This window comes from Coregonus clupeaformis, unplaced genomic scaffold, assembly GCF_020615455.1.
Source record: "Coregonus clupeaformis isolate EN_2021a unplaced genomic scaffold, ASM2061545v1 scaf0012, whole genome shotgun sequence".
In the NCBI taxonomy this organism is placed as follows: Eukaryota; Metazoa; Chordata; class Actinopteri; order Salmoniformes; family Salmonidae; genus Coregonus; species Coregonus clupeaformis.
In genome coordinates, this window is record NW_025533467.1 from 1371549 (window position 1) to 1396671 (window position 25123).

General features: G+C 42.8%; 1 protein-coding gene across 2 annotated transcripts; it reads left to right on the forward strand.

The window, feature by feature from the left end:
* The first annotated feature begins 70 nt into the window (after nt 1-70).
* Nucleotides 71-24820, forward strand: LOC121545451 (mitogen-activated protein kinase kinase kinase 12-like). 2 transcript variants are annotated; one of them, XM_041855987.2, is made up of 14 exons: nt 71-287; nt 1845-2407; nt 3328-3511; nt 3697-3888; nt 4035-4193; nt 4294-4452; nt 4664-4772; nt 4901-5010; nt 5356-5472; nt 5740-5874; nt 6048-6750; nt 6856-6923; nt 7207-7504; nt 24306-24820. In XM_041855987.2, the coding sequence occupies exons 2-14, from the start codon at nt 1906-1908 to the stop codon at nt 24471-24473; spliced, it is 2904 nt and encodes a 967-aa protein (XP_041711921.1). In that variant the 5' UTR covers nt 71-287; nt 1845-1905; the 3' UTR covers nt 24474-24820. The 2 variants fall into 2 exon arrangements, with proteins under 2 accessions (XP_041711921.1, XP_041711922.1); XM_041855988.2 differs by having other exon boundaries at nt 1845-2398.
* Nucleotides 24821-25123: the final 303 nt, after the last annotated feature.

Here is a 25123-nt window from a genome sequence, read left to right on the forward strand (position 1 = left end):
CCTTGTGGGTTTGCAACTCTGTGACGTCAATTCAGCACTGGGAAGGAGACAGCTCCCTCCCTCCCCCAATCCAGCGCGCGCCTCACGTTCCATGGGTCCCCGGTTATTGATAACACAATTTGCCCGCTGGGATTCGTTCTGATAACGTGAACTCATGGGAAGCGACTTTCATGCAATAAAACGACAGACAGTCCGGAGAGGAAAAAACGACGATTGTTCTTCATTATTTCATGTAGGAAGCTGAACCCACCCCTTACTTGACAACGCGACAGCAACCAGGCAGAAAGGTAACGGAATGTCATACTATCAATTATATTAGATCAAATATTATTATGAGATATTCAGGTGCGTTGCCTTTGCTTCATGCAGTGTACTCTGTTCACATTAGCATAGGCTACCACCAGGTCAATCTGGCAGAAAATGCATAATCGTCGATTAATATGAGAAATCATATTTCTGCAGCAGCATGATAGTCTATTACGAAATATTTTGTGTTGGTGCCAACATTCAGTAAATCTACAGACGCTGCTGCAGTTAGACTTGGCATGGACTCGTATGGTCGGGCATTAATTCACGCACGTCGACTGTGATGCTAGTGAGTGTCATCATCACATCCTTGGTTATTTAAAGATTGATCTTCCTGCACTTGTGTGCGAAAGTGCTCTTTCCCACAGGCCCAGTATTTATCCCATTTCACGCTCTCTATTCGCTCGAGCGTCGCGGTTCTCATGCGGTGGTGCAGTACAGAGTACTGGGCTGCCGTATAATGTGAATTGGGTACATGTGGCAATTTTCTCTACCGCTCTCTCTCTCTCTCTCTCTCTCTTACACACACACACACACACACACACACACACACACACACACACACACACACACACACACACGCACCTCAATGGGTTAGGGTTGCAATTTCGTCATATTCTGCAGAACTAAAATGGCAGGACTGAAACACATACTGTATTGTATATGTATAGTTTGCAGAATAAAACTGTCAAGCCAAGCATGTATCAGGACCTAAGTGTCATGCAATACATACAGTACCAGAAGAAGCATAGTACTCATCCTTATTGATTCCAGCAGTGCACCATCCATATCCATCATAGAGTAAAACAAGATATAGGCTATCCTGACCTGTGGTGACACTCCTAAGGGAATCACCCTGGGGATAAAGCTCAGGTCTATTCTGTAGTCAGTGCTATCTACTTGGTTCATTCATAAAACTATTCCCCATTCCAGGTGATTTGGCCCTGTTTGACTAGCCTCGTAATTACCAGACTGATTACCACTGTAGTGAACATTCATGTAAGCTCGCAAGATCGGGCGGCTTGAGAGGCTACTGTTTGACTGCCTTAATCCAATTCATAAATATTAAGATGTGGTCTACTGAATAATTGAGGCTTTTGTCTTTATTGAGGAGAAACTGTATGTAATGGTTGACTTGCTCTCACAGGATTTTTTTTTTAAAGAAAGGCAGAGTAAGATTTCTTAATTCCATGTAGTAAAAATAAATGTATCTCCCTCTCCTCTCCTGCAAATTAAGGCCCATCTGTTTGATGTTTCGTCTGTTACAGACAGTCTTTCTGCATAGGTGAACAACACCTATGTAGTTGACTTGATAACAATAATGTATAATTTACTTCAACTAGAACAACTATGTACCATACTGACAAGGCCAAACACACATCACACACTGTTTTAGAATGAGAAGTCAAGATACAGGTCTATTTCAGCAATGGACAGCTCTGAAACAGCCAAAAGTCTAGGCATCAATGAATTATACTGATTTATAATGACTCATTGCATTTTCCCTCTCCTCTTCATCTTTGTGTTACTCCATCCAGGCCTCCCCTTCTCCCTCTCTACTCCCGTCCATCCTTGGTTACTGTGTTGTGGGACCCCCTGATGAGTGGGATCTGCCTCCATGAGCCCCACGCCCCCTCCCCCTCCCTCTCAGGCTTCAGCACCCCCATATCAGAACCTACCTTCCGCAGGCTGGATACAGACACCCCCGCCTGCACCCCAGAGACCGACCTGACCCCCACCCAGTGTGTCCTCCGCAACGTGCTGTCCATCGACACAGGTGGGACACCGGTTGTGCCAGGTGGAGGTGAGGGTTGCCCCCACACCTGTGGCAGCAGCCCGACTCCTAGCGACGGGCCCCCGGCCCACTTTGACAACAGCGTGCTGAAGTTGCACGAGTATGAAGCCTGCCAGTGTGGGGGCGGGGCGGAGGCGGGGCTTAGCTCAGAGGCTGGGGCCATCCGCAGCCAATCAGACAACATCCGGCTGCAGCAAGGAAGTGGAGGGTTCCTGGAGGGGCTGTTTGGCTGCCTGAAACCCGTCTGGACCATGATCGGGAAAGCCTACTCCACCGAACACAAGCATAACCAGGAAGGTGCGTGGAGTGAGTATAACAGCCAATTCTATGTCACTTCACTATTTGCACAAGGTCTTCTGTGTTTAACAAAGACATGTGTATACTTTTAGGATACTGAATACTTAACCAATACAGAAATACATGAGAGACACTTCAGGATATTTCACTCAGCGTAGGATATGTAATGTACGACAGCAAATCTTTTGTCACTTGAAATGTTAGTCATTCACTGTCAAGATGTTGAGGTAAATCTGTAACCATGGTGATGCATTATATATAAAGGTTAAACTTGACATCATTTCATTATGGAGGTACTTCACTAAAATGGTTTACATTTCCCTCTCTGTTTATCTCTCACTCCTGCCATCATGCCCCATTCTCTCTTTACACACTCCCTACAATGCTGCTGATGTTACCTGTGCGCTAGATTTACAGCTGGTTAGCGGATTTACAGCTGGTTAGCGAGACGACACGAGCAGCTGCCTCTACAGCAGCAGGTCCCTGGAGACGACAACACTTCTCATGAAGTATTCATCTGCTTGTTTCTCCGCCTACTGGCTTCTCTTTCCTCACAGTGACCAAACTCTCAGTCATTCATCTATCTAATGTACTCTCATGACGGATAATGGAGGGAGGAGAGATTAGATTTGGGGAGATGTGCAGCTGTTTGCCTCTACATCTCTCCCCAACTGCAATCGTACTGTACACTGAACATATTGATCCAATTGTGAGCTATGATGGTACCACAGGGGGAAAACACCTACTAATGTGTCAATGTAAAGTACTTTTTTCCTCAGGAATGCCTCACAATTGTAGACTAAAATACAACAGATGATGCCGTTTATATGATACATTTCAGCTGGTTTGCTGACTGGACTGGAGTCCGCTCCATCTGCCGCCCACGGCCTGTGACTGACTGTTTCCTTGTGTTGATGTTGTGTTCTTAGAATCCTGGGAGGTTCCGTTTGAAGAGATCTCAGACCTGCAGTGGGTGGGCAGCGGGGCCCAGGGTGCCGTCTTCTTGGGAAAGTTCCATGGAGAGGACGTGGCTGTCAAGAAAGTCCGGGACATCAAGGAGACGGAGATCAAGCACCTACGCAAACTCAAGCACCCCAACATAATCACCTTCAAGTGAGAAAAACTCCCTGACCCCAAGAAAACAGTAGAGATTTATATGAACATATCAACTGTCCGAGCTATTGTAGCCTATATCAGCAGTACCTAGCACACCAAGACTATTACATCATCAGACACTCACTTCTTCCATTTTGCTCTTCTTTATACTTGTCCCTCTGCCTCCTCCCTCCCTCCCCCAGGGGTATCTGCACCCAGGCTCCCTGCTACTGTATCCTGATGGAGTACTGTGCCCAGGGCCAGCTGTACGAGGTACTGAGGGCGGGCAGGAACATCACCCCCTCCCTACTTATCGATTGGACCATGGGCATTGCCGGGGGCATGAACTACCTACACCTCCACAAGATCATCCACAGAGACCTCAAGTCCCCCAAGTGAGTAACTGTGCTGGATATTATCAAAACCATCCGCCTAGAGACCAGAAGTCCCCAAAGTAAATAAATTAGCTCTTTCTTAAAAAATTGCTTTTCTGGCTTAAGAACAACTAAAATAATAGTGTTTTTCTCTCTATCCATGGCAGTATGCTGATTACCCATGATGACCTGGTGAAGATCTCTGACTTTGGCACCTCCAAGGAGCTCATTGATAAGAGCATGAAGATGTCTTTCGCTGGTACGGTGGCCTGGATGGCCCCAGAGGTCATTCGGAATGAACCCGTATCAGAGAAGGTGGACATCTGGTAAGTGAAGGAATTCAACTTCTTGACCTTAGAAAAGAGGACCAATGCAATCCCATCTCTGATCAGTGATCACTAATATAAGGAGTGTTGTGAACTGCAGGTCGTTTGGGGTGGTGTTGTGGGAGATGCTGACCGGGGAGGTCCCCTATAAAGATGTGGACTCCTCCGCCATCATCTGGGGGGTGGGCAACAACAGCCTGAACCTCCCTATCCCTGAGAGCTGCCCCGATGGATTCAAAATCCTCCTGAGGCAGTGCTGGTGAGTGGAGATGGAGGGAGGGATGGTGGAAGGGAGGGAAGGAGGGGGAGAAAGAGAGGGATGGCAGAAAAGAGGAGAGAGGGGGTAGTGGAAATAGATAGAGGGAAATTCTTTCCTTTTAAATCTTTCCTAGGTAGACTTGGCCCACGTAGATCCATATTGATTATACAGTAGATATACCAAACTTGTCTCTGGCTCCTTGGCTTTGCAGGAACTGTAAACCCAGAAATAGACCCTCTTTCCGTCAGATCCTCCTCCATCTGGATATAGCCTCAGCTGATGTACTCTCCACCCCACAGGAGACATACTTCAAGTCTCAGGTAGCCTACTGTACACTATGTCACACACACACAACCTAATGACCTTATACACAAACAAACACATTCACAGAAGTGCACAGTCACACACACAGTGTCTAAGTGTGTGTATGTGTGTGTGTGTTGAGCAGGCTGAGTGGCGGGAGGAGGTGAAGCAGCATTTTGAAAAGATTAAGTCTGATGGGACCTGTCTGCACCGACTGGACGAGGAACTGATCAACCGACGCAGAGAGGAGCTCAGGTCTGTACCACAACACTCTGACAGACAGAGTAACTCTTCTCTTTTACCTGCTGGAAGTGATGCAATGCCAGGATAGTATAACAGAAAGCCACCAGTGCCTTGTTATGAGCTGGTCAACTACAGTACAGCAGTCCAGGGTCATGTAGAGAGGCAGTTTCACTAACATCAAAGGGCTCCAGTTCCTTTGCCCTTCCTTTATCTACCTTTGGGTGATATAAAAAAGAAAGAAAGAGATGTGGGGAAAAAATTAAGAAAATAGGCTCAGGGCGCATTTCTGTTAAACAGCATTTGGATCCTTTCATGCGTAAACATGATGTCACTTCTTGTGCACTGTTTTTTATTCAGGCACGCTCTGGACATCCGTGAGCACTATGAGAGGAAGCTGGAGAGGGCCAACAACCTCTACATGGAGCTCAATGCTGTCATGCTGCAGCTGGAGCTCAAAGACAAAGAGCTGCAGAAGTAGGTGGATCCTCCAGTCAAAGCACTTCAATGCATGTGGAGTTGTTCAGCAAATTCTAATTTAGCATATCAATCATATCAGCTAGTATGGTATATAGACATACTGAACATGCAGTGTTTGAAAATAACTTGCTAATAAGTCTTTGGTAATTGGGGTTATAGAGGATACAAAAAACAAAAAAAAATTCATAGAAGTAGAATATGTAGAACAGACTAGTTTCTCGATTTCGCATGCAATCACCTTTAATCGTATTGATGTGTACCTAGGAGAGAGCAGTCTTTAGATAAGAAGTTTCCAGGACTGTTCAAGCACCACAGCTCAAGACAGACTAGCTCCTCCAACTCCATGGACAAACTCATCAAGAAGAGAAACGTCCCACAGAAATTGCCCTCTGGAAAGAGGTGAGTTAATTCCGAGAGCCAAAAGCATAGGAGGCAAGGGTAGTTCTAATGTGAACCCCATGCAGAATTAACTTACTCATGTAACCCAATTGAAAGCACTTTAAATAAATGTGTAATCAGATTATATCACAATGTATCTGACCATTGTTTCCTATTCTATCCTGTTCTCACAGGCCAGACATCCTCAAGTCGGAGGTGATCATTCCCAAGATGGATTCCTCCGTGATGCAGGTCACCATCCCCTCCTGCCCCAACAGGGGCTCTACGTCTCCTAGCCGCTCACGGAGGGTCAAGACCCGCCACCGCAAGCCTGGCAAGGGCAGCAGCGGGTACCTGGCTGGCCTGAAGGCCACTCAACCCTCCCCTGGTGGGGACAACCCTGCTCAGGCCAACAGCTTCAGCACGGACCCCTCCAAGCAGCTCCTGGACCCCAGCGCAGCCTTGCAGGCCCTGGGCCACGAGAGGCAGCTGTCCTCCTCCAGCCCAGACCTCATATGCACCACGCTGGCGGCTGAGGATCAGGGGAAAGGAGAGACCACCGTCGGGGGACTGGAGAAGGGTGGCAGCCTGAGTGCCTCCGCGGGTCTTGGGGGATCCGAGCACGGCACGGCGGGTCTGGATGACCTCACGGAGACGCCCCCGCGCAGCGACACGCCCAGTGAGGACGCAGCCTCATTCCCCTTCTCTAGCAGCCCAGACTCGCCATGTGGGAGAGGGGCGGCCGCCGGGAGGGGGTCTGTACTGCGTGCCCCACGCCTTCCCCATGATGGGGACGATAAGGAGGAGGGAGTGAGTGGTGTGAGGTTACCCCGGGTGGCTTCAGGGCACCTCACCCCCTCAGCTATCCTGTACAGGGCAGCCATCACACGCAAACAGGTACAGTCCCAATGAAAAGCTAGTCATGTTCAGTATGTACTCTCTCCTTTCATCTCTGTGAATGTGTTTAGCTAGCTCCCTCTGTTCTCTGGGCTGTGTCCACAGAGGCGTGGCGTTTCTTCAGAGGAGGAGGAGGGGGAGGTTGACAGCGAAGTGGAGTTGCCACGGAGACGGTATGTTTCTGTACTCCAGTACCCAAAAAACTGCCACTAATTTACCTTTATCTTATCTTTGATATCTACACTAAATGGTTCTGTGGTATGATTTTAGGAGTCACAGGGTTTGAAAACATTATGAAAATGGCATTTATAATTCCAATCAGAGATGTTTTGTGTTGCTAGTATGAGTGAATCTGCAAGTGACAAGCAGTATGATGACTATTAAATATGAATCGAATTAATCAAAACTGAAACAAAAGTGGATTCCTCTCTTCTTTTACCTCCCTCTTCTCCCCAGACGTCCGACCAGCATCACCAAGTGCCAGTCGGTGTCCACCTTCAGCTCGGAGAACCTCTCTGTGTCAGATGGCGAGGAGGGTCACACCACTGACCACTCCCACAGCGGCACGCCGGATGTGGTCAGCACCAACACGGACGACCGTCTGGACGACCGCAGCGATGACCTCCTGTCGCAGGGGTCAGAGTTCCCGGCAGACAACACGGACCCGGCGCAGGCCTCTGGCGGGCTGTCTGAGAGGAAAAGAGCTCTGGGCCAGGTCAAAGCCCTGCTAGATGCTGCACAGAATCCTAATGAGGTAACACAATCTGATACTGGCACTTGCGTAGCGCACACTCGTGGGCCCCCTCGGAGGTCGGGCCCCCCAAATAGCATATGAACACATCATAAAATTAGCTTTAAATCTACAACATTTTCTCTTAGCCTCGTGGCGAAATGTGTAGAATAGCAGAGAATTAGCTCAGGGATTCTTGAAAGTCAGGACAATCCTTGTCCGGCAGGGTAACTTTCTTTTTATAGTTAAATGTTTTTTATTTTGTTCCATTATTTGAGCTTAAAATGTACATTTACGGGAATTTTATAAGGGAAAGGTTTTTGTTTTAGAATTGTTTTTAATACTTTCAATATTATAGATTTCCATGCTTGGAAATGCCGTTGTCCGGAGCAAACTCCATCTGCCTGAATAGATTAAGATATAATATGAATTTTGGTTCAAATATGTTATATTTAATTAGGAGTCATAAAGCATCTGAGGAAAAAACGAAATTCCTACTGTGTATATACCACTTGAATGAAGAAGAGAAATTCTGTAAAACACCAAATCTGTCAGATTTTTGTCTAACGTCAACTCAACTCCGTCAGAGTGCTGAAAGATCTGATAGAAGGGATATGTTTTTATTGGGGATTTTCAAATGAATCATTTTCCATATTTGACAAATGTTGAGGCAAAAATATGTCTGTTTTGAGTATCTGTTGTCAACTCCGTCAGTGGCTTGTCAACCCTGATGGCTAACCCCCTTAAGATAGATTTTTTGGTCAATATTCTGAAAAAAATATTTGTATTACTAGCTAGGTTTTCCATCCAATTGGCGACAGATTTTCATGCGAATATTCCATAATCCGCATAAAGAAAACATGCGCATTTTCCCACCAGTGGTATGTTTCCACTAAATGGGCTTGTTGGGAATAAAAGGGCAGGTATACAAGATGGCGTATTGAATACACAGCGGTACAAATCACCTCAAGATAAAACATAATATTCAATATCAGTAAGTTAGACTAAATATTAACATTTCATATAATCGATGGTAATAACATTCAATCTGGTTAATAACACAAATCAAATTATAAGGCTAGAGAAATGTATCTACAAATATTACAACACCCAAACATGACGGAAGATAAACGAGGAGAATCAATCTCCAAGAGAAAACGCGACTCCTCGACTGATACAGATGATTTATGCTTTTCACCACTGGGACTGGTAAGTGTGGAAAGCGACCTGTTGAAGTCGATAAATGACAAACTGGGCATACTAGAGTTGGTCATTAATGATGTAAAAGAGTTGAAGGCGAGTCTTGAAATGAGTGACGGAAAAGCTGCGATAATGGAGAGCGATACAAAAAACAAAAAGGGACAGTCACTAGGATGGAAACGGACGTTAAGGAACTTAAAAAGGAGAACAACTTTCTGAGAGAAGCCTTACTAGACATACAAACTAGATCGATGAGAGAAAATCTAGTACTTACGGGTATCCAGAAAAAAAGAGAGAGATTACAGAAAAAATAGTGAAGGACTTCTTTCTTACAGCGCTTCAAATTCCACTCGAGGCTGTCGACAAAATCCAACTCGAACGTGTACACCGTTTTGGACAAAGAGGACAGAGATATGAGCGTCCAATTGTTGCCAAATGTGCCTTTTTTAAGGATAAAGTAATGGTTAAAAGCCTAGGTAAAAGACTTGCTGGCACAAAAATAGGCATGAATTATCAGTTCCCGAGGGAGATTGCAGAACGGCGCAAAGTTCTGTACCCAATCTTCAAGGAAAATAGATTAAAAGGGAAGCGTGTTGCTCTTGTTGTCGATAAACTGTATATTGACAACCAAATGTTCCGCGACACAAAGACTACTCCGTGGCTATTCTGAAAGTTCTAATAGAGGAGTCGAATAATACAACACCCAATACTAGCCATGGTAGGGATTGTAATAATAAAGCACATTTATAGTATGTATAGTATTTTATAAAGGGATAAGACGGTATTACAAGAAAAGATAACAAGCAAAATAATACATCTTCAAATACAACTAAATTAGAACACAAGTACTCAATCAACATAGTGGAGATAAAAACATAGCAAACAGAAGACATAGAAGGCACAGTATGTGGGTATGTGTGGATGAATTGTGATGGAAGGTGTGGTGTGCGTTTTTGTGTTTGAATAAGTGTGGCGTTAAGTGAGTGAGAAAGGAAATGGTTGCATATCCCAGAACCAACGTGTGTCTGTGAGCAGGGGTTGTGAGAGAGAGCTTTCAATTTTGTGCAGATGAGGGATATACATTGTAAAATATCTAATCTAATCTAATATATTTTTTTATTGTCCTATTATGATGGAACGATCCCCAACCCTATATCCTAGACACCCACCTGAGCGACCCATAGAGAAGTCCCCATCTGTTTTATGGACCTGCTGTGAGTTGCCTATATGCAGCCAAAACAGAAAAATAAATGCAGTCAGAGACCTACTTGAGCAGCACCGCCCCCTCAAGATTCTGAGCCTGCCTGGCAGGGTTGGTCCTACAAAGCCAGAGCCCCCTGATGGGAGAGCATAATATACAAGGAAATTCTCAAAGCTGCTAATGAGAACCTTGATGACCTTGTACCTAGCCGGTGGGGATTCCGGTGGGGTACCCCCACCCAGGTAGTGGCAGTGCTGGCAACACTGGCTGCAGTAACCTATGGGGAGGGGGTCACACTCTGACAATCAGAGAGGGGGCTTATCATTGTGGCCCAGGTGGCACAAAATAATCAAAGGTCTGACTGCACGGAGATGCTTGGGAAAAATGGTTACAACGGGGGACCAGAGTGTTTGTGTCTCAGGTGAAGAGGGTGGATCTGATCTCCATCACCTAGGACTTGACATAGATTAAATAGATTAATCAAATCTCACATTGTTGTCAATTTTTGCTCAATCTTGCATGCTTTCTCAAACAGCTGTAACTGTATATGCATTCGTAAATCAGGTCCTTTCTTGAGTTGGGCTCTGGGATGTAACAACCGTTGAGCATCTGATTTTATGGTTGATTGTGGAGGAAAGGGGTTGAGTGTGTTAGAGTATGTGCGTGTGTGTTTATCCCACATCTGTTGCAAGGGGGTAAGGATGTTAGGGAGAATATAGGATGAACCACAATAATTGTTTGCTAAAATAATAATTGCTTGTCAAAAATGTAATGTAATACAATGGCAATCCGGGTTATAGGTTAAAATCCTACGCATGAACTGCCAACATTATTACGCATATTAATTGATAATGATGGAAAATAAGATATGCAAGATATTTGAATAGATATATATTTTTAAATAGCTATATATATATATATTGAGGTGAGAGCATTGGAAATGCTTTTGGCGGTTGACCTGCTTCTGTTTTGTGGGTGGCACTGTGTGCTGTTTTCGATGGATGGGTCCTGGCCTCTCGGGGCCCTAGGGATCCGGAGGGACGGGGGTGGTATGCCGATCACTGGGATGACGGCCCAACTTGAGATGGGGAGGGGCTTTAGTGGGGGAATTAGTGGAGAACAATTGGAGGGTTACTTAGTAGCAATGCAAATATCATGGTACAGCTATATAGACACTCAATCACTATGGTATTTTTTATTGGTAAATTTACAAACATATATAATGATAAATAGATTTGAAACTTGTATCTCATTATGGTATATGGTGAAATAAGTATAGCCAGTTATAATTGTAATGGCTTAGCAGATAATAACAAAAGAAGAACAATATTTACATGACTCAAAGAGAAGGAATATAATATATATTGTTTACAGGAATCTCATTAAAAATAATAATATGCCATTTAGCGACTTACAGTCTTGTGTGCATACATCTTTACGTATGGGTGGTCCCAGGGATCGAACCCACTACCCTGGCGTTACAAGCGCCATGCTCTACCAATTGAGCTACAGAGGACTACAACAATTCTAGATGAAGTTGCGTGGAAAAAGGAATGGGGGGGGGAGAAATATACTTCTCCCATGGGCAAAGAAACTCAAAAGGGGTGATGATATTAATTAACAGTAATTTCGATCCGAATGTGCAAATTATCCAAACAGATAAGCAAGGTAGATGGATTATTTTAAATATGTTATTGGACCATAAACAGACATGGCTCATTAACCTTTATGGACCAAATAATGATGATCCACACTTCTTTAACAATATATACACTGCTCAAAAAAATAAAAGGAACACTTAAATAACACAATGTAACTCCAAGTCAATCACACTTCTGTGAAATCAAACTGTCCACTTAGGAAGCAACACTGATTGACAATACATTTCACATGCTGTTGTGCAAATGGAATAGACAACAGGTGGAAATTATAGGCAATTAGCAAGACACCCCCAATAAAGGACTGGTTTTGCAGTTGGTGACCACAGACCACTTCTCAGTTCCTATGCTTCCTGGCTGATGTTTTGGTCACTTTTGAATGCTGGCGGTGCTTTCACTCTAGTGGTAGCATGAGACGGAGTCTACAACCCACACAAGTGGCTCAGGTAGTGCAGCTCATCCAGGATGGCACATCAATGCGAGCTGTGGGAAGAAGGTTTGCTGTGTCTGTCAGCGTAGTGTCCAGAGCATGGAGGCGCTACCAGGAGACAGGCCAGTACATCAGGAGACGTGGAGGAGGCCGTAGGAGGGCAACAACCCAGCAGCAGGACTGCTACCTCCGCCTTTGTGCAAGGAGGAGCAGGAGGAGCACTGCCAGAGCCCTGCAAAATGACCTCCAGCAGGCCACAAATGTGCATGTGTCTGCTCAAACGGTCAGAAACAGACTCCATGAGGGTGGTATGAGGGCCCGACGTCCACAGGTGGGGGTTGTGCTTACAGCCCAACACCGTGCAGGACGTTTGGCATTTGCCAGAGAACACCAAGATTGGCAAATTCGCCACTGGCGCCCTGTGCCCTTCACAGATGAAAGCAGGTTCACACTGAGCACGTGACAGACGTGACAGAGTCTGGAGACGCCGTGGAGAACATTCTGCTGCCTGCAACATCCTCCAGCATGACCGGTTTGGCGGTGGGTCAGTCATGGTGTGGGGTGGCATTTCTTTGGGGGGCCGCACAGCCCTCCATGTGCTCGCCAGAGGAAGCCTGACTGCCATTAGGCAATGAGATGAGATCCTCAGACCCCTTGTGAGACCATATGCTGATGCGGTTGGCCCTGGGTTCCTCCTAATGCAAGACAATGCTAGACCTCATGTGGCTGGAGTGTGTCAGCAGTTCCTGCAAGAGGAAGGCATTGATGCTATGGACTGGCCCGCCCGTTCCCCAGACCTGAATCCAATTGAGCACATCTGGGACATCATGTCTCGCTCCATCCACCAACGCCACGTTGCACCACAGACTGTCCAGGAGTTGGCGGATGCTTTAGTCCAGGTCTGGGAGGAGATCCCTCAGGAGACCATCCGCCACCTCATCAGGAGCATGCCCATGCGTTGTAGGGAGGTCATACAGGCACGTGGACGACTGAGCCTCATTTTGACTTGTTTTAAGGACATTACATCAAAGTTGGATCAGCCTGTAGTGTGGTTTTCCACTTTAATTTTGAGGGTGACTCCAAATCCAGACCTCCATGGGTTGATAAATTTGATTTCCATTGATAATTTTTGTGTGATTTTGTTGTCAGCACATTCAACTATGTAAATAAAAAAGTATTTAATACGATTATTTCATTCATTCAGATCTAGGATGTGTTATTTTAGTGTTCCCTTTATTTTTTTGAGCAGTGTATAATAAATTATCAACCCTGCAAGCAATTCAAGACTATATTATTATGGTGGGAGATTATAATACAGTTTTAAATACAGTGGGGGAAAAAAGTATTTAGTCAGCCACCAATTGTGCAAGTTCTCCCACTTAAAAAGATGAGAGAGGCCTGTAATTTTCATCATAGGTACACGTCAACTATGAAAGACAAATTGAGATTTTTTTTCTCCAGAAAATCACATTGTAGGATTTTTTATGAATTTATTTGCAAATTATGGTGGAAAATAAGTATTTGGTCAACTACAAACAAGCAAGAATTCTGGCTCTCACAGACCTGTAACTTCTTCTTTAAGAGGCTCCTCTGTCCTCCACTCGTTACCTGTATTAATGGCACCTGTTTGAACTTGTTATCAGTATAAAAGACACCTGTCCACAACCTCAAACAGTCACACTCCAAACTCCACTATGGCCAAGACCAAAGAGCTGTCAAAGGACACCAGAAACAAAATTGTAGACCTGCACCAGGCTGGGAAGACTGAATCTGCAATAGATAAGCAGCTTGGTTTGAAGAAATCAACTGTGGGAGCAATTATTAGGAAATGGAAGACATACAAGACCACTGATAATCTCCCCTCGATCTGGGGCTCCACACAAGATCTCACCCCGTGGGGTCAAAATGATCACAAGAACGGTGAGCAAAAATCCCAGAACCACACGGGGGGGACCTAGTGAATGACCTGCAGAGAGCTGGGACCAAAGTAACAAAGCCTACCATCAGTAACACACTACGCCGCCAGGGACTCAAATCCTGCAGTGCCAGACGTGTCCCCTTGCTTAAGCCAGTACATGTCCAGGCCCGTCTGAAGTTTGCTAGAGTGCATTTGGATGATCCAGAAGAGGATTGGGAGAATGTCATATGGTCAGATGAAACCAAAATAGAACTTTTTGGTTAAAACTCAACTCGTCGTGTTTGGAGGACAAAGAATGCTGAGTTGCATCCAAAGAACACCATACCTACTGTGAAGCATGGGGGTGGAAATATCATGCTTTGGAGCTGTTTTTCTGCAAAGGGACCAGGACGACTGATCCGTGTAAAGGAAAGAATGAATGGGGTCATGTATCGTGAGATTTTGAGTGAAAACCTCCTTCCATCAGCAAGGGCATTGAAGATGAAACGTAGCTGGGTCTTTCAGCATGACAATGATCCCAAACACACCGCCCGGGCAAGGAAGGAGTGGCTTCGTAAGAAGCATTTCAAGGTCCTGGAGTGGCCTAGCCAGTCTCCAGATCTCAACCCCATAGAAAATCTTTGGAGGGAGTTGAAAGTCCGTGTTGCCCAGCGACAGCCCCCAAAACATCACTGCTCTAGAGGAGATCTGCATGGAGGAATGGGCCAAAATACCAGCAACAGTGTGTGAAAACCTTGTGAAGACTTACAGAAAACGTTTGACCTGTGTCATTGCCAACAAAGGGTATATAACAAAGTATTGAGAAACTTTTGTTATTGACCAAATACTTATTTTCCACCATAATTTGCAAATAAATTCAATAAAAATCCTACAATGTGATTTTCTGGATTTTTTTTTCTCATTTTGTCTGTCATAGTTGACGTGTACCTATGATGAAAATTACAGGCCTCTCTCATCTTTTTAAGTGGGAGAACTTGCACAATTGGTGGCTGACTAAATACTTTTTCCCCCCACTGTAGCTCAATGGACCGTAATGGAAATCACACTACAAACAATCACCCTCATGCTCTTAAGGAAATCGTGAATGTCATGGATACAGTAGAACTAGTAGATATATGGAGGCTTAAATATCCTGATCTAGTGAGATATACAGTGGGGAGAACAAGTATTTGATACACTGCCGATTTTGCAGGTTTTCCTACTTACAAAGCATGTAGAGGTCTGTAATTTTTATCATAGGTACACTTCAACTGTGAGAGACGGAATCTAAAACAAAAATCCAGAAAATCACATTGTATGATTTTTAAGTAATTAATTTGCTTTTTATTGCATGCAATAAGTATTTGATCACCTACCAACCAGTAAGAATTCCGGCTCTCACAGACCTGTTAGTTTTTCTTTAAGAAGCCCTCCTGTTCTCCACTCATTACCTGTATTAACTGCACCTGTTACCTGTATTAACTGCACCTGTTTGAACTCGTTACCTGTATAAAAGACACCTGTCCACACACTCAATCAAACAGACTCCAACCTCTCCACAATGGCCAAGACCAGAGAGCTGTGTAAGGACATCAGGGATAAAATTGTAGACATGCACAAGGCTGGGATGGGCTACAGGACAATAGGCAAGCAGCTTGGTGAGAAGGCAACAACTGTTGGTGCAATTATTAGAAAATGGAAGAAGTTCAAGATGACGGTCAATCACCCTCGGTCTGGGGCTCCATGCAAGATCTCACCTCGTGGGGCATCAATGATCATGAGGAAGATGAGGGATCAGCCCAGAACTACACAGCAGGACCTGGTCAATGACCTGAAGAGAGCTGGGACCACAGTCTCAAAGAAAACCATTAGTAACACACTACGCCATCATGGATTAAAATCCTGCAGCGCACGCAAGGTCCCCCTGCTCAAGCCAGCGCATGTCCAGGCCTGTCTGAAGTTGGCCAATGACCATCTGGATGATCAAGGGGAGGAATGGGAGAAGGTCATGTGGTCTGATGAGACATAAATAGAGCTTTTTGGTCTAAACTCCACTCGCCGTGTTTGGAGGAAGAAGGATGAGTACAACCCCAAGAACACCATCCCAACCGTGAAGCATGGAGGTAGAAACATCATTCTTTGGGGATGCTTTTCTGCAAAGGGGACAGGACGACTGCACCGTATTGAGGGGAGGATGGATGGGGCCATGTACCGCGAGATCTTGACCTTCCCTCAGTAAGAGCATTGAAAATGGGTCGTGGCTGGGTCTTCCAGCATGACAACGACCCGAAACACACAGCCAGGGCAACTAAGGAGTGGCTCCGTAAGAAGCATCTCAAGGTCCTGGAGTGGCCTAGCCAGTCTCCAGACCTGAACCCAATAGAAAATCTTTGGAGGGAGCTGAAAGTCCGTATTGCCCAGCGACAGCCCCGAAAACCTGAAGGATCTGGAGAAGGTCTGTATGGTGGAGTGGGCCAAAATCCCTGCTGCAGTGTGTGCAAACCTGGTCAAGACCTACAGGAAATGTATGATCTCTGTAATTGCAAACAAAGGTTTCTGTACCAAATATTAAGTTCTGCTTTTCTGATGTATCAAATACTTATGTCATGCAATAAAATGCAAATTAATTACTTAAAAATCATACAATGTGATTTTCTGGATATTTTGTTTTAGATTCCGTCTCTCACAGTTGAAGTGTACCTATGATAAAAATTACAGACCTCTGAATGCTTTGTAAGTAGGAATACCTGCAAAATCGGCAGTGTATCAAATACTTGTTCTCCCCACTGTACATGGCGGAGACTCAATCAAGCTAGTCGTCTTGACTTCTTTCTTATGTCATTCTCGTTGGCAACCAAAAGTTTAAAAAGTGTTGATAGGGGACAGAATACAGTCGGACCATCATATAATTGGTATATACATTACTCTTACTGAATTTCAGAGTGGGCGAGGATATTGGAAATGTAATCAAAGCCTATTGGATGAGGAATTTATAACTGATTTTGTCCGACATAACATAGGTACAGCAAATCCCCTTATTGTATGGGACACCTTTAAATGTGCCTTTAGAGGCCATGCAATTCAGTACTCATCTCGAAAACAAAAGCAATTTAGGTCAAAAGAGTCCATACTAACAAAGGAAATAGAAGGTCTAACAGAACAGATAGATAGCAATACAAACTGTAACATAGAGGCTCAGAATAAATTAGAGGAAAAACAAAAAGAAATGGAGAAACTTATTCAAGAAAGATCAAGTGTAATATATTATAAAAAAGAAAGCAAACTGGATGGAATATGGGGAAAAATGCAACAAATTCTTTTTAAATCTTCAACATAGGAATGCTACCAAGAATAATTTACTGAAACTGCTTACAAATGACGGAGTCACCCATGATTCACCAAATTATATTTTGAAGGAGGAAACAAAGTACTTTAAGCATATGTTTTCATTTCAGTCGCCTCCATCTCCTCTTAACTGAAGCTAATTGTATAGACTTTTTTCTACTGATAATGTAAAATTAACAGCCATACAGAAAGACTCATGTGAAGGTGAAATTACAGAGGAGTAACTTCTGGATGCAATTAAAGACCTTAAGTCCAGGAAAACTCCAAGGTTGGATGGCATACCAGTCGAGGTATACCAAACCTTTTTTGATATACTCAGAGGACCGTTATTAGCATGTTTTAACCACTCCTATGTAAATGGTAGATTATCAGACACTCAAGAAGAAGGTCTGATTTCATTATTACTGAAACAGGATACAAGTGGAAAATATAAAGATCCAGTCCATTAAAAAAATTGGAGGCCCCTTACACTTCAGTGTTGTGATGCAAAAATTCTAGCAAAATGTATAGCGCATAGAATTAAAAAGGTACTGTTGGACATTATTCATTCTAATCAGACAGGTTTTTTTACATGGAAGATACATTGGAGATAATATAAGGCAAGTACTGGAAACGATAGAACACTATGAAAAATCTGGGAAACCAGGCCTGCTATTCATAGCAGACTTCGAAAAGGCATTTGATAAAGTACGACTGGGGTTTATATATAAATGCCTGGAGCATTTCAATTTTGGAGAATCTCTTATGAAAGGGGTCAAAATCATGTATAGTAACCCTAGGTGTAAAATAGTAAATAATGGCTATTTCTCAGAAAGTTTTAAACTGTCAAGAGGAGTGAAACAAGGTTGTCCACTATCGGCATTTCTATTTATTGTGGCCATCGAGATGTTAGCTATTAAAATCAGATCCAACAATAATATCAGGGGATTAGAAATCCAGGGCTTAAAGACAAAGGTGTCATTGTACGCTGATGATTCATGTTTTCTTTTAAATCCACAACTAGAATCACTCCACAGCCTCATAGAGGATCTAGATACATTTTCTAACCTCTCTGGATTACAACCAAATTATGACAAATGTACTATATTACGTATTGGATCAATAAAAAATAAAAATTTTACATTACCATGTAGTTTACCAATAAAATGGTCTGATGGTGATGTGGATATACTCGGAATACATATCCCAAATGAAATAAATGATCTCACTCCAATACATTTGAATAGAAAGTTAGCAAAAATAGATAAGATCTTGCTACCATGGAAAGGTAAATACCTGTCAATTTGTGGAAAAATCACCCTGATTAACTCTTTAGTATTATCCCAGTTTACCTATTTGCTTATGGTCTTGCCTATGCCTAGCGAACAGTTTTTGAAATTATATGAGAAAAACATATTCCATTTTATTTGGAACGGCAAGCCAGACAAAATTAAACGGGCCTATTTATATAATGAATATGAATTCGGAGGACAGAAATTATTAAATATTAAAGCATTAGACCTATCACTAAAAGCTTCAGTCATACAAAAGTTATACTTAAACCCGACTGGTTCTCTAGCAAATTAGTAAGATTGTCTCACCCAATGTTCAAGAATGGCCTTTTTCCCTTTATTCAGATTACAACCTCTCACTTTCAGTTATTTGAAAAGGAAATCATCTCCCAAATATCACAATTTCTAAAACAAGCCATAGAAAGTTGGTTGCAATTTCAATTTAATCCTCCAGAAATTACAGAACAAATAATGCAACAAATATTGTGGTTAAACTAAAATTGATTTGATAAAAAAACGTTTGGATTTTTGACGTACTGATCCCATGGCATAGTGTTTATGAACTGATACACAAAATGACGCCGGATTCAAAACTTAGAATTTTTCAATTTAAATTATTATATAAAATTCTTGCTACCAATAGAATGTTATTTATATGGGGGATACAATCTTCCCAGCTCTGCAGATTTTGCTGCGAAGAGACAGAATCATTAGATCATTTGTTTTGGTACTGTCCATTTGTAGCTTGTTTTTGGACACAGGTCCAGGAATGGCTAAAGGATTGCAAAATTTGCCTGGAGCTAACCCTGCAGATAGCATTACTGGGAGATCTGAAAAGTCATAGTCAGTCAATCAATAATATAATAATACTTTTAGCTAAAATGTTTATTTTCAATTTACAATCTGTAGAAACAATGAGAATAGAAAGGTTCAGAACTTTTGTAAAACATCCCAGTACAGTTCAAAAATATATGGCAAATAGAAATCCAATATGGATGGTGTTAACAGATAGATGGATGGTGTTGAATGGAGTTGAAGGATGGGACTAATAACAACTAACAACAACTAATAACAACAAGATAAATAATAATGTAAGCATACTGTGTCCATAATAAGTATATAGGTTATAGGTTGAGAGCTTTTGTGAAAGAGCACAGTTAGAAAGATATGGCATATAGAAGCAAACCGGATGGACATCATGAAAATGATCGGAGAGGTTGAGGGTAGAGGAAGTTCAGGAGTAAAAACAAACAAAATAGAATTATTGTAAAATTGACTGTGTCCATAAAATGTATATAGTATGTATAAGCTGGAAGTAGAGGCCTAAGCATTGTTGTTCACTTGTTTACTCCAATTAGGGAAGGGGTGGTGGGGTTGGAAAGTAATAAAGGGAAATATATGTATGTGTAAATATGTATGTATGTATATATGTACTGTTGAAGTCGGAAATTTACATACACTTAGGTTGGAGTCATTAAAACTTGTTTTTCAACCACTCCACACATTTCTTGTTAACAAACTATAGTTTTAGTAAGTCGGTAAGGATATCTACTTTCTGCATGACACAAGTCATTTTTCCAACAATTGTTTACAGACAGATTATTTCACTTATAATTCACTGTATCACAATTCCAGTGGGTCAGAAGTTTACATACACTAAGTTGACGGTGCCTTTAAACAGCTTGTAAAATTCCAGAAAATGATGTCATGGCTTTAGAAGCTTCTGATTAGGCTTATTGACATAATTTGAGTCAATTGGAGGTGTACCTGTGGATGTATTTCAAGGCCTACCTTCAAACTCAGTGCCTCTTTGCTTGACATCATGAGAAAATCAAAAGAAATCAGAACTGTAGACCTCCACAAGTCTGGTTCATCCTTGGGAGCAATTTCCAAACGCCTGAAGGTACCACGTTGTTCATCTGTACAAACAATAGTACGCAAGTATAAACACCATGGGACCACGCAGCCGTCATACCGCTCAGGAAGGAGACGCGTTCTGTCTCCTAGAGATGAACGTACTTTGGTGCGAAAAGTGCAAATCAATCCCAGAACAACAGCAAAGGACCTTGTGAAGATGCTGGGGAAACAGGTACAAAAGTATCTATATCCACAGTAAAACGAGTCCTATATCGACATTACCTGAAAGGCCGCTCAGCAAGGAAGAAGCCACTGCTCCAAAACCACCATAAAAAAGCCAGACTACGGTTTGCAACTGCACATGGGGACAAACATCGTCCTTTTTGGAGAAATGTCCTCTGGTCTGATGAAACAAAAATAGAACTGTTTGGCCATAATGACCATCGCTATGTTTGGAGGAAAAAGGGGAAGGCTTGCAAGCCGAAGAACACCATCCCAACCGTGAAGCACGGGGGTGGCAGCATCATGCTGTGGGGGTGCTTTGCTGCAGGAGGGACTGGTGCACTTCACAAAATAGATGGCATCATGAGGAAGGAAAATGATGTGGATATATTGAAGCAACATCTCAAGACAACAGTCAGGAAGTTAAAGCTTGGTCGTAAATGGGTCTTCCAAATGGACAATGACCCCAAGCATACTTCCAAAGTTGTGGCAAAATGGCTTAAGGACAACAAAGTCAAGGCATTGGAGTGGCCATCACAAAGCCCTGACCTCAATCCTATAGAAAATGTGTGGGCAGAACTGAAAAAGCGTGTTCGAGCAAGGATGCCTACAAACCTGACTCAGTTACACCAGCTCTGTCAGGAGGAATGGGCCAACATTCACCCAACTTATTGTGGGAAGCTTGTGGAAGGCTACCCGAAACGTTTGACCCAAGTTAAACAATTTAAAGGCCGTGTTACCAAATACTAATTGAGTGTATGTAAACTTCTGATCCACTGGGAATGTGATGAAAGAAATAAAAGCTGAAATAAGTAATTCTCTCTACTATTATTCTGAAATTTCAGAATTTTTTACTAGGATTAAATGTCAGGAATTGTGAAAAACAGAGTTTAAATGTATTTGGCTAAGGTGTATGTAAACTTCTGACTTCAACTGTATGTGTATGTATGTATGTATGTATGTTTATATATATATATATATATATATATATATATATATATATATATATTTGCGAGAAAAAACAAACATATGGGGGATTGGAAGTGATGCAGACAATTACATTGATGGAAGTTACAATCTATCTGCATTATTAATCTACCCCCTAATAAAAAAATAGAAAAGCGGTGCAAAATGTACTTTGTCGCGATAGTTTTGTCACAAAAACTATTGCGTTAAATAGCAAATGTGCCTACATTGGTCTTGGCACCTGTGCTCTAGCCAACAGCTCGCAGATACCGTGCGAGTAGGTTGTGCGGGTTGTCTAGTCTACATGATGAGATTCTTATGGATAAGAGCGAGAATATTTTTATTTGTCAAACGGCAGTCAAGCATCGATCATCATATCACCAGAATAAGACCCTCAATATTTATTGGAAAGCAGCATCAAGCTCATCACCGTGTACTTTCAACACCCTGTGAAGTTCATCATAATTTATCTGTAGCGAATTAACTGCATGGTTTCCTGAGTCGTAGTGGGAGGACCACACACCACATCATCGCGACTCCAAATTTACTTCGATATGATGGTTATTTTATCAATGTTTCCACCGACGTTTCCCACATACAGTGAGGGAAAAAAGTATTTGATCCCCTGCTGATTTTGTACGTTTTCCCACTGACAAAGACATGATCAGTCTATCATTTTAATGGTAGGTTTATTTGAACAGTGAGAGACAGAAAAACACATGTCAAAAATTGATTTGCATTTTAATGAGGGAAATAAGTTAACTATACAGAACGGGTCTAGTTGTCCTGGGGTCTGTTTGGAACGGGTCTCTGTAATATTATTTATTTATTTATGTACAGTGAGGGAAAAAAGTATTTGATCCCCTGCTGATTTTGTACGTTTGCCCACTGACAAAGACATGATCAGTCTATAATTTTAATGGTAGGTTTATTTGAACAGTGAGAGACAGAATAACAACAAAAAAATCCAGAAAAACACATGTCAAAAATGTTATAAATTGATTTGCATTTTAATGAGGGAAATAAGTATTTGACCCCTCTGCAAAACATGACTTAGTACTTGGTGGCAAAACCCTTGTTGGCAATCACAGAGGTCAGACGTTTCTTGTAGTTGGCCACCAGGTTTGCACACATCTCAGGAGGGATTTTGTCCCACTCCTCTTTGCAGATCTTCTCCAAGTCATTAAGGTTTCAAGGCTGACATTTGGCAACTCGAACCTTCAGCTCCCTCCACAGATTTTCTATGGGATTAAGGTCTGGAGACTGGCTAGGCCACTCCAGGACCTTAATGTGCTTCTTCTTGAGCCACTCCTTTGTTGCCTTGGCCATGTGTTTTGGGTCATTGTCATGCTGGAATACCCATCCACGACCCATTTTCAATGCCCTGGCTGAGGGAAGGAGGTTCTCACCCAAGATTTGACGGTACATGGCCCCGTCCATCGTCCCTTTGATGCGGTGAAGTTGTGCTGTCCCCTTAGCAGAAAAACACCCCCAAAGCATAATGTTTCCACCTCCATGTTTGATGGTGGGGATGGTGTTCTTGGAGTCATAGGCAGCATTCCTCCTCCTCCAAACACGGCGAGTTGAGTTGATGCCAAAGAGCTCGATTTTGGTCTCATCTGACCACAACACTTTCACCCAGTTCTCCTCTGAATCATTCAGATGTTCATTGGCAAACTTCAGACGGGCCTGTATATGTGCTTTCTTGAGCAGGGGGACCTTGAGGGCGCTGCAGGATTTCAGTCCTTCACGACGTAGTGTGTTACCAATTGTTTTCTTGGTGACTATGGCCCAGATGACTTGAGATCATTGACAAGATCCTCCCGTGTAGTTCTGGGCTGATTCCTCACCATTCTCATGATCATTGCAACTCCATGAGGTGAGATCTTGCATGGAGCCCCAGGCCGAGGGAGATTGACAGTTCTTTTGTGTTTCTTCCATTTGCGAATTAATCACACCAACTGTTGTCACCTTCTCACCAAGCTGCTTGGCGATGGTCTTGTAGCCCATTCCAGCCTTGTGTAGGTCTACAATCTTGTCCCTGACATCCTTGGAGAGCTCTTTGGTCTTGGCCATGGTGGAGAGTTTGGAATCTGATTGATTGATTGCTTCTGTGGACAAGTGTCTTTTATACAGGTAACAAACTGAGATTATGAGCACTCCCTTTAAGAGTGTGCTCCTAATCTCAGCTTGTTACCTGTATAAAAGACACCTGGGAGCCAGAAATCTTTCTGATTGAGAGGGGGTCAAATACTTATTTCCCTTATTAAAATGCAAATCAATTAATAACATTTTTGACGTGTTTTTCTGGATTTTTTTTTGTTGTTATTCTGTCTCTCACTGTTCAAATAAACCTACCATTAAAATTATAGACTGATCATTTCTTTGTCAGTGGGCAAACGTACAAAATCAGCAGGGGATCAAATACTTTCTTCCCTCACTGTATATCGGGTCTGGGTGGGAAAGCCCCAGGTCCATTTCGGAATGGGTCCAACTTCACAGCTTTATTTAATTCAGGCTGTAACACAACAAAATAAGTCAAGGGGTATGAATACTTTCTGAAGGCACTGTACATGTACCTCTAATTTATCTATTCCCTACCACTAGTTTCTAATCTACAACTTCTAGTGTGACGTTTTTTTCTTATACCTCAATCTCTTCTTCGATAGTGATGTCAGACTAGGAACATTTACGCTTCCCATAACTCTTGAGGTTTCAGTTGATTCTGTCATCTACCTCTAGCATAATGTTTCTCTCTCCTCCATCTTTACCCCTCAGAGTCAGGCCCAGTGCGATGACTCAGACTGCGACAGCGCTGAGCTTGACCAGTCAGGAAGCGGGGAGCCCAGTCGTCCACCCAGCGCTGGGGCCTGGGCACCTCCATCAGGGTCCCATTCTGGGCACCAACGAAGGTCTCCACAGGGGCCCCAGACAGGGCCTTTATAGAGCAAACACACTGGACACTATAGAACTACAGCTACCTTATAGTAAACGACCATCACAGAGCCTACATACGCCAGTCTCTAAAGCAGGACTTCACTGAATGTGATGAGGGGTCACATCAACTTAGCTCAGGCTATGACAAGTTATCTATCAGTGTCTTGTGCAGCAATATGGGTTTGTTAGTTAGCAAGCCTTCATAAGACAATGCAGGTGATTTGTTATAACTGGATAGCAGTTATGACAGTTTGTAATATCTGATATTTCATTTTTTTTTATAGACTTTAGGTAAAGTGTTAATACAAGTACCTTTAGCCACTGCTCCAGTTCAGAAAAAAAAAAAAAACCTGACAGAAATAAACACTGTCCCCTTTGGTGACTTGCCAACTGGTACTTTACCATCACTGCTCTTGGAGGAGCCTAATGTCCAATTCACTCATTTCTCCCATGCAAATGAATATTGTAGATATCCACATATCACGACAAAAATCAAAATGTATTTTACGTGTAAGATAAGAACTGATGTAAGAAAAAGCAGTATGCAGCTCAATGAACAAATGCATGACTACACATGCTTATAATTTTAAGTTTTGGATGTGTCTGTTTAATATTTTGTGAGAAGGTTTACACTTTTTTACCCTGTATTATTTCCATAT

What these genes read in the sequence shown, in the direction of transcription:
- LOC121545451 (XM_041855987.2), top strand. Translation starts at nt 1,906, where the DNA reads ATGAGTGGGATCTGCCTCCATGAGCCCCACGCCCCCTCCCCCTCCCTC. An exon ending in ATCCTCCTGAGGCAGTGCTG is followed by an intron (nt 4,453 to 4,663) that starts GTGAGTGGAGAT and finishes TTGGCTTTGCAG; the next exon opens with GAACTGTAAACCCAGAAATA. An exon ending in CGACGCAGAGAGGAGCTCAG is followed by an intron (nt 5,011 to 5,355) that starts GTCTGTACCACA and finishes TTTTTTATTCAG; the next exon opens with GCACGCTCTGGACATCCGTG.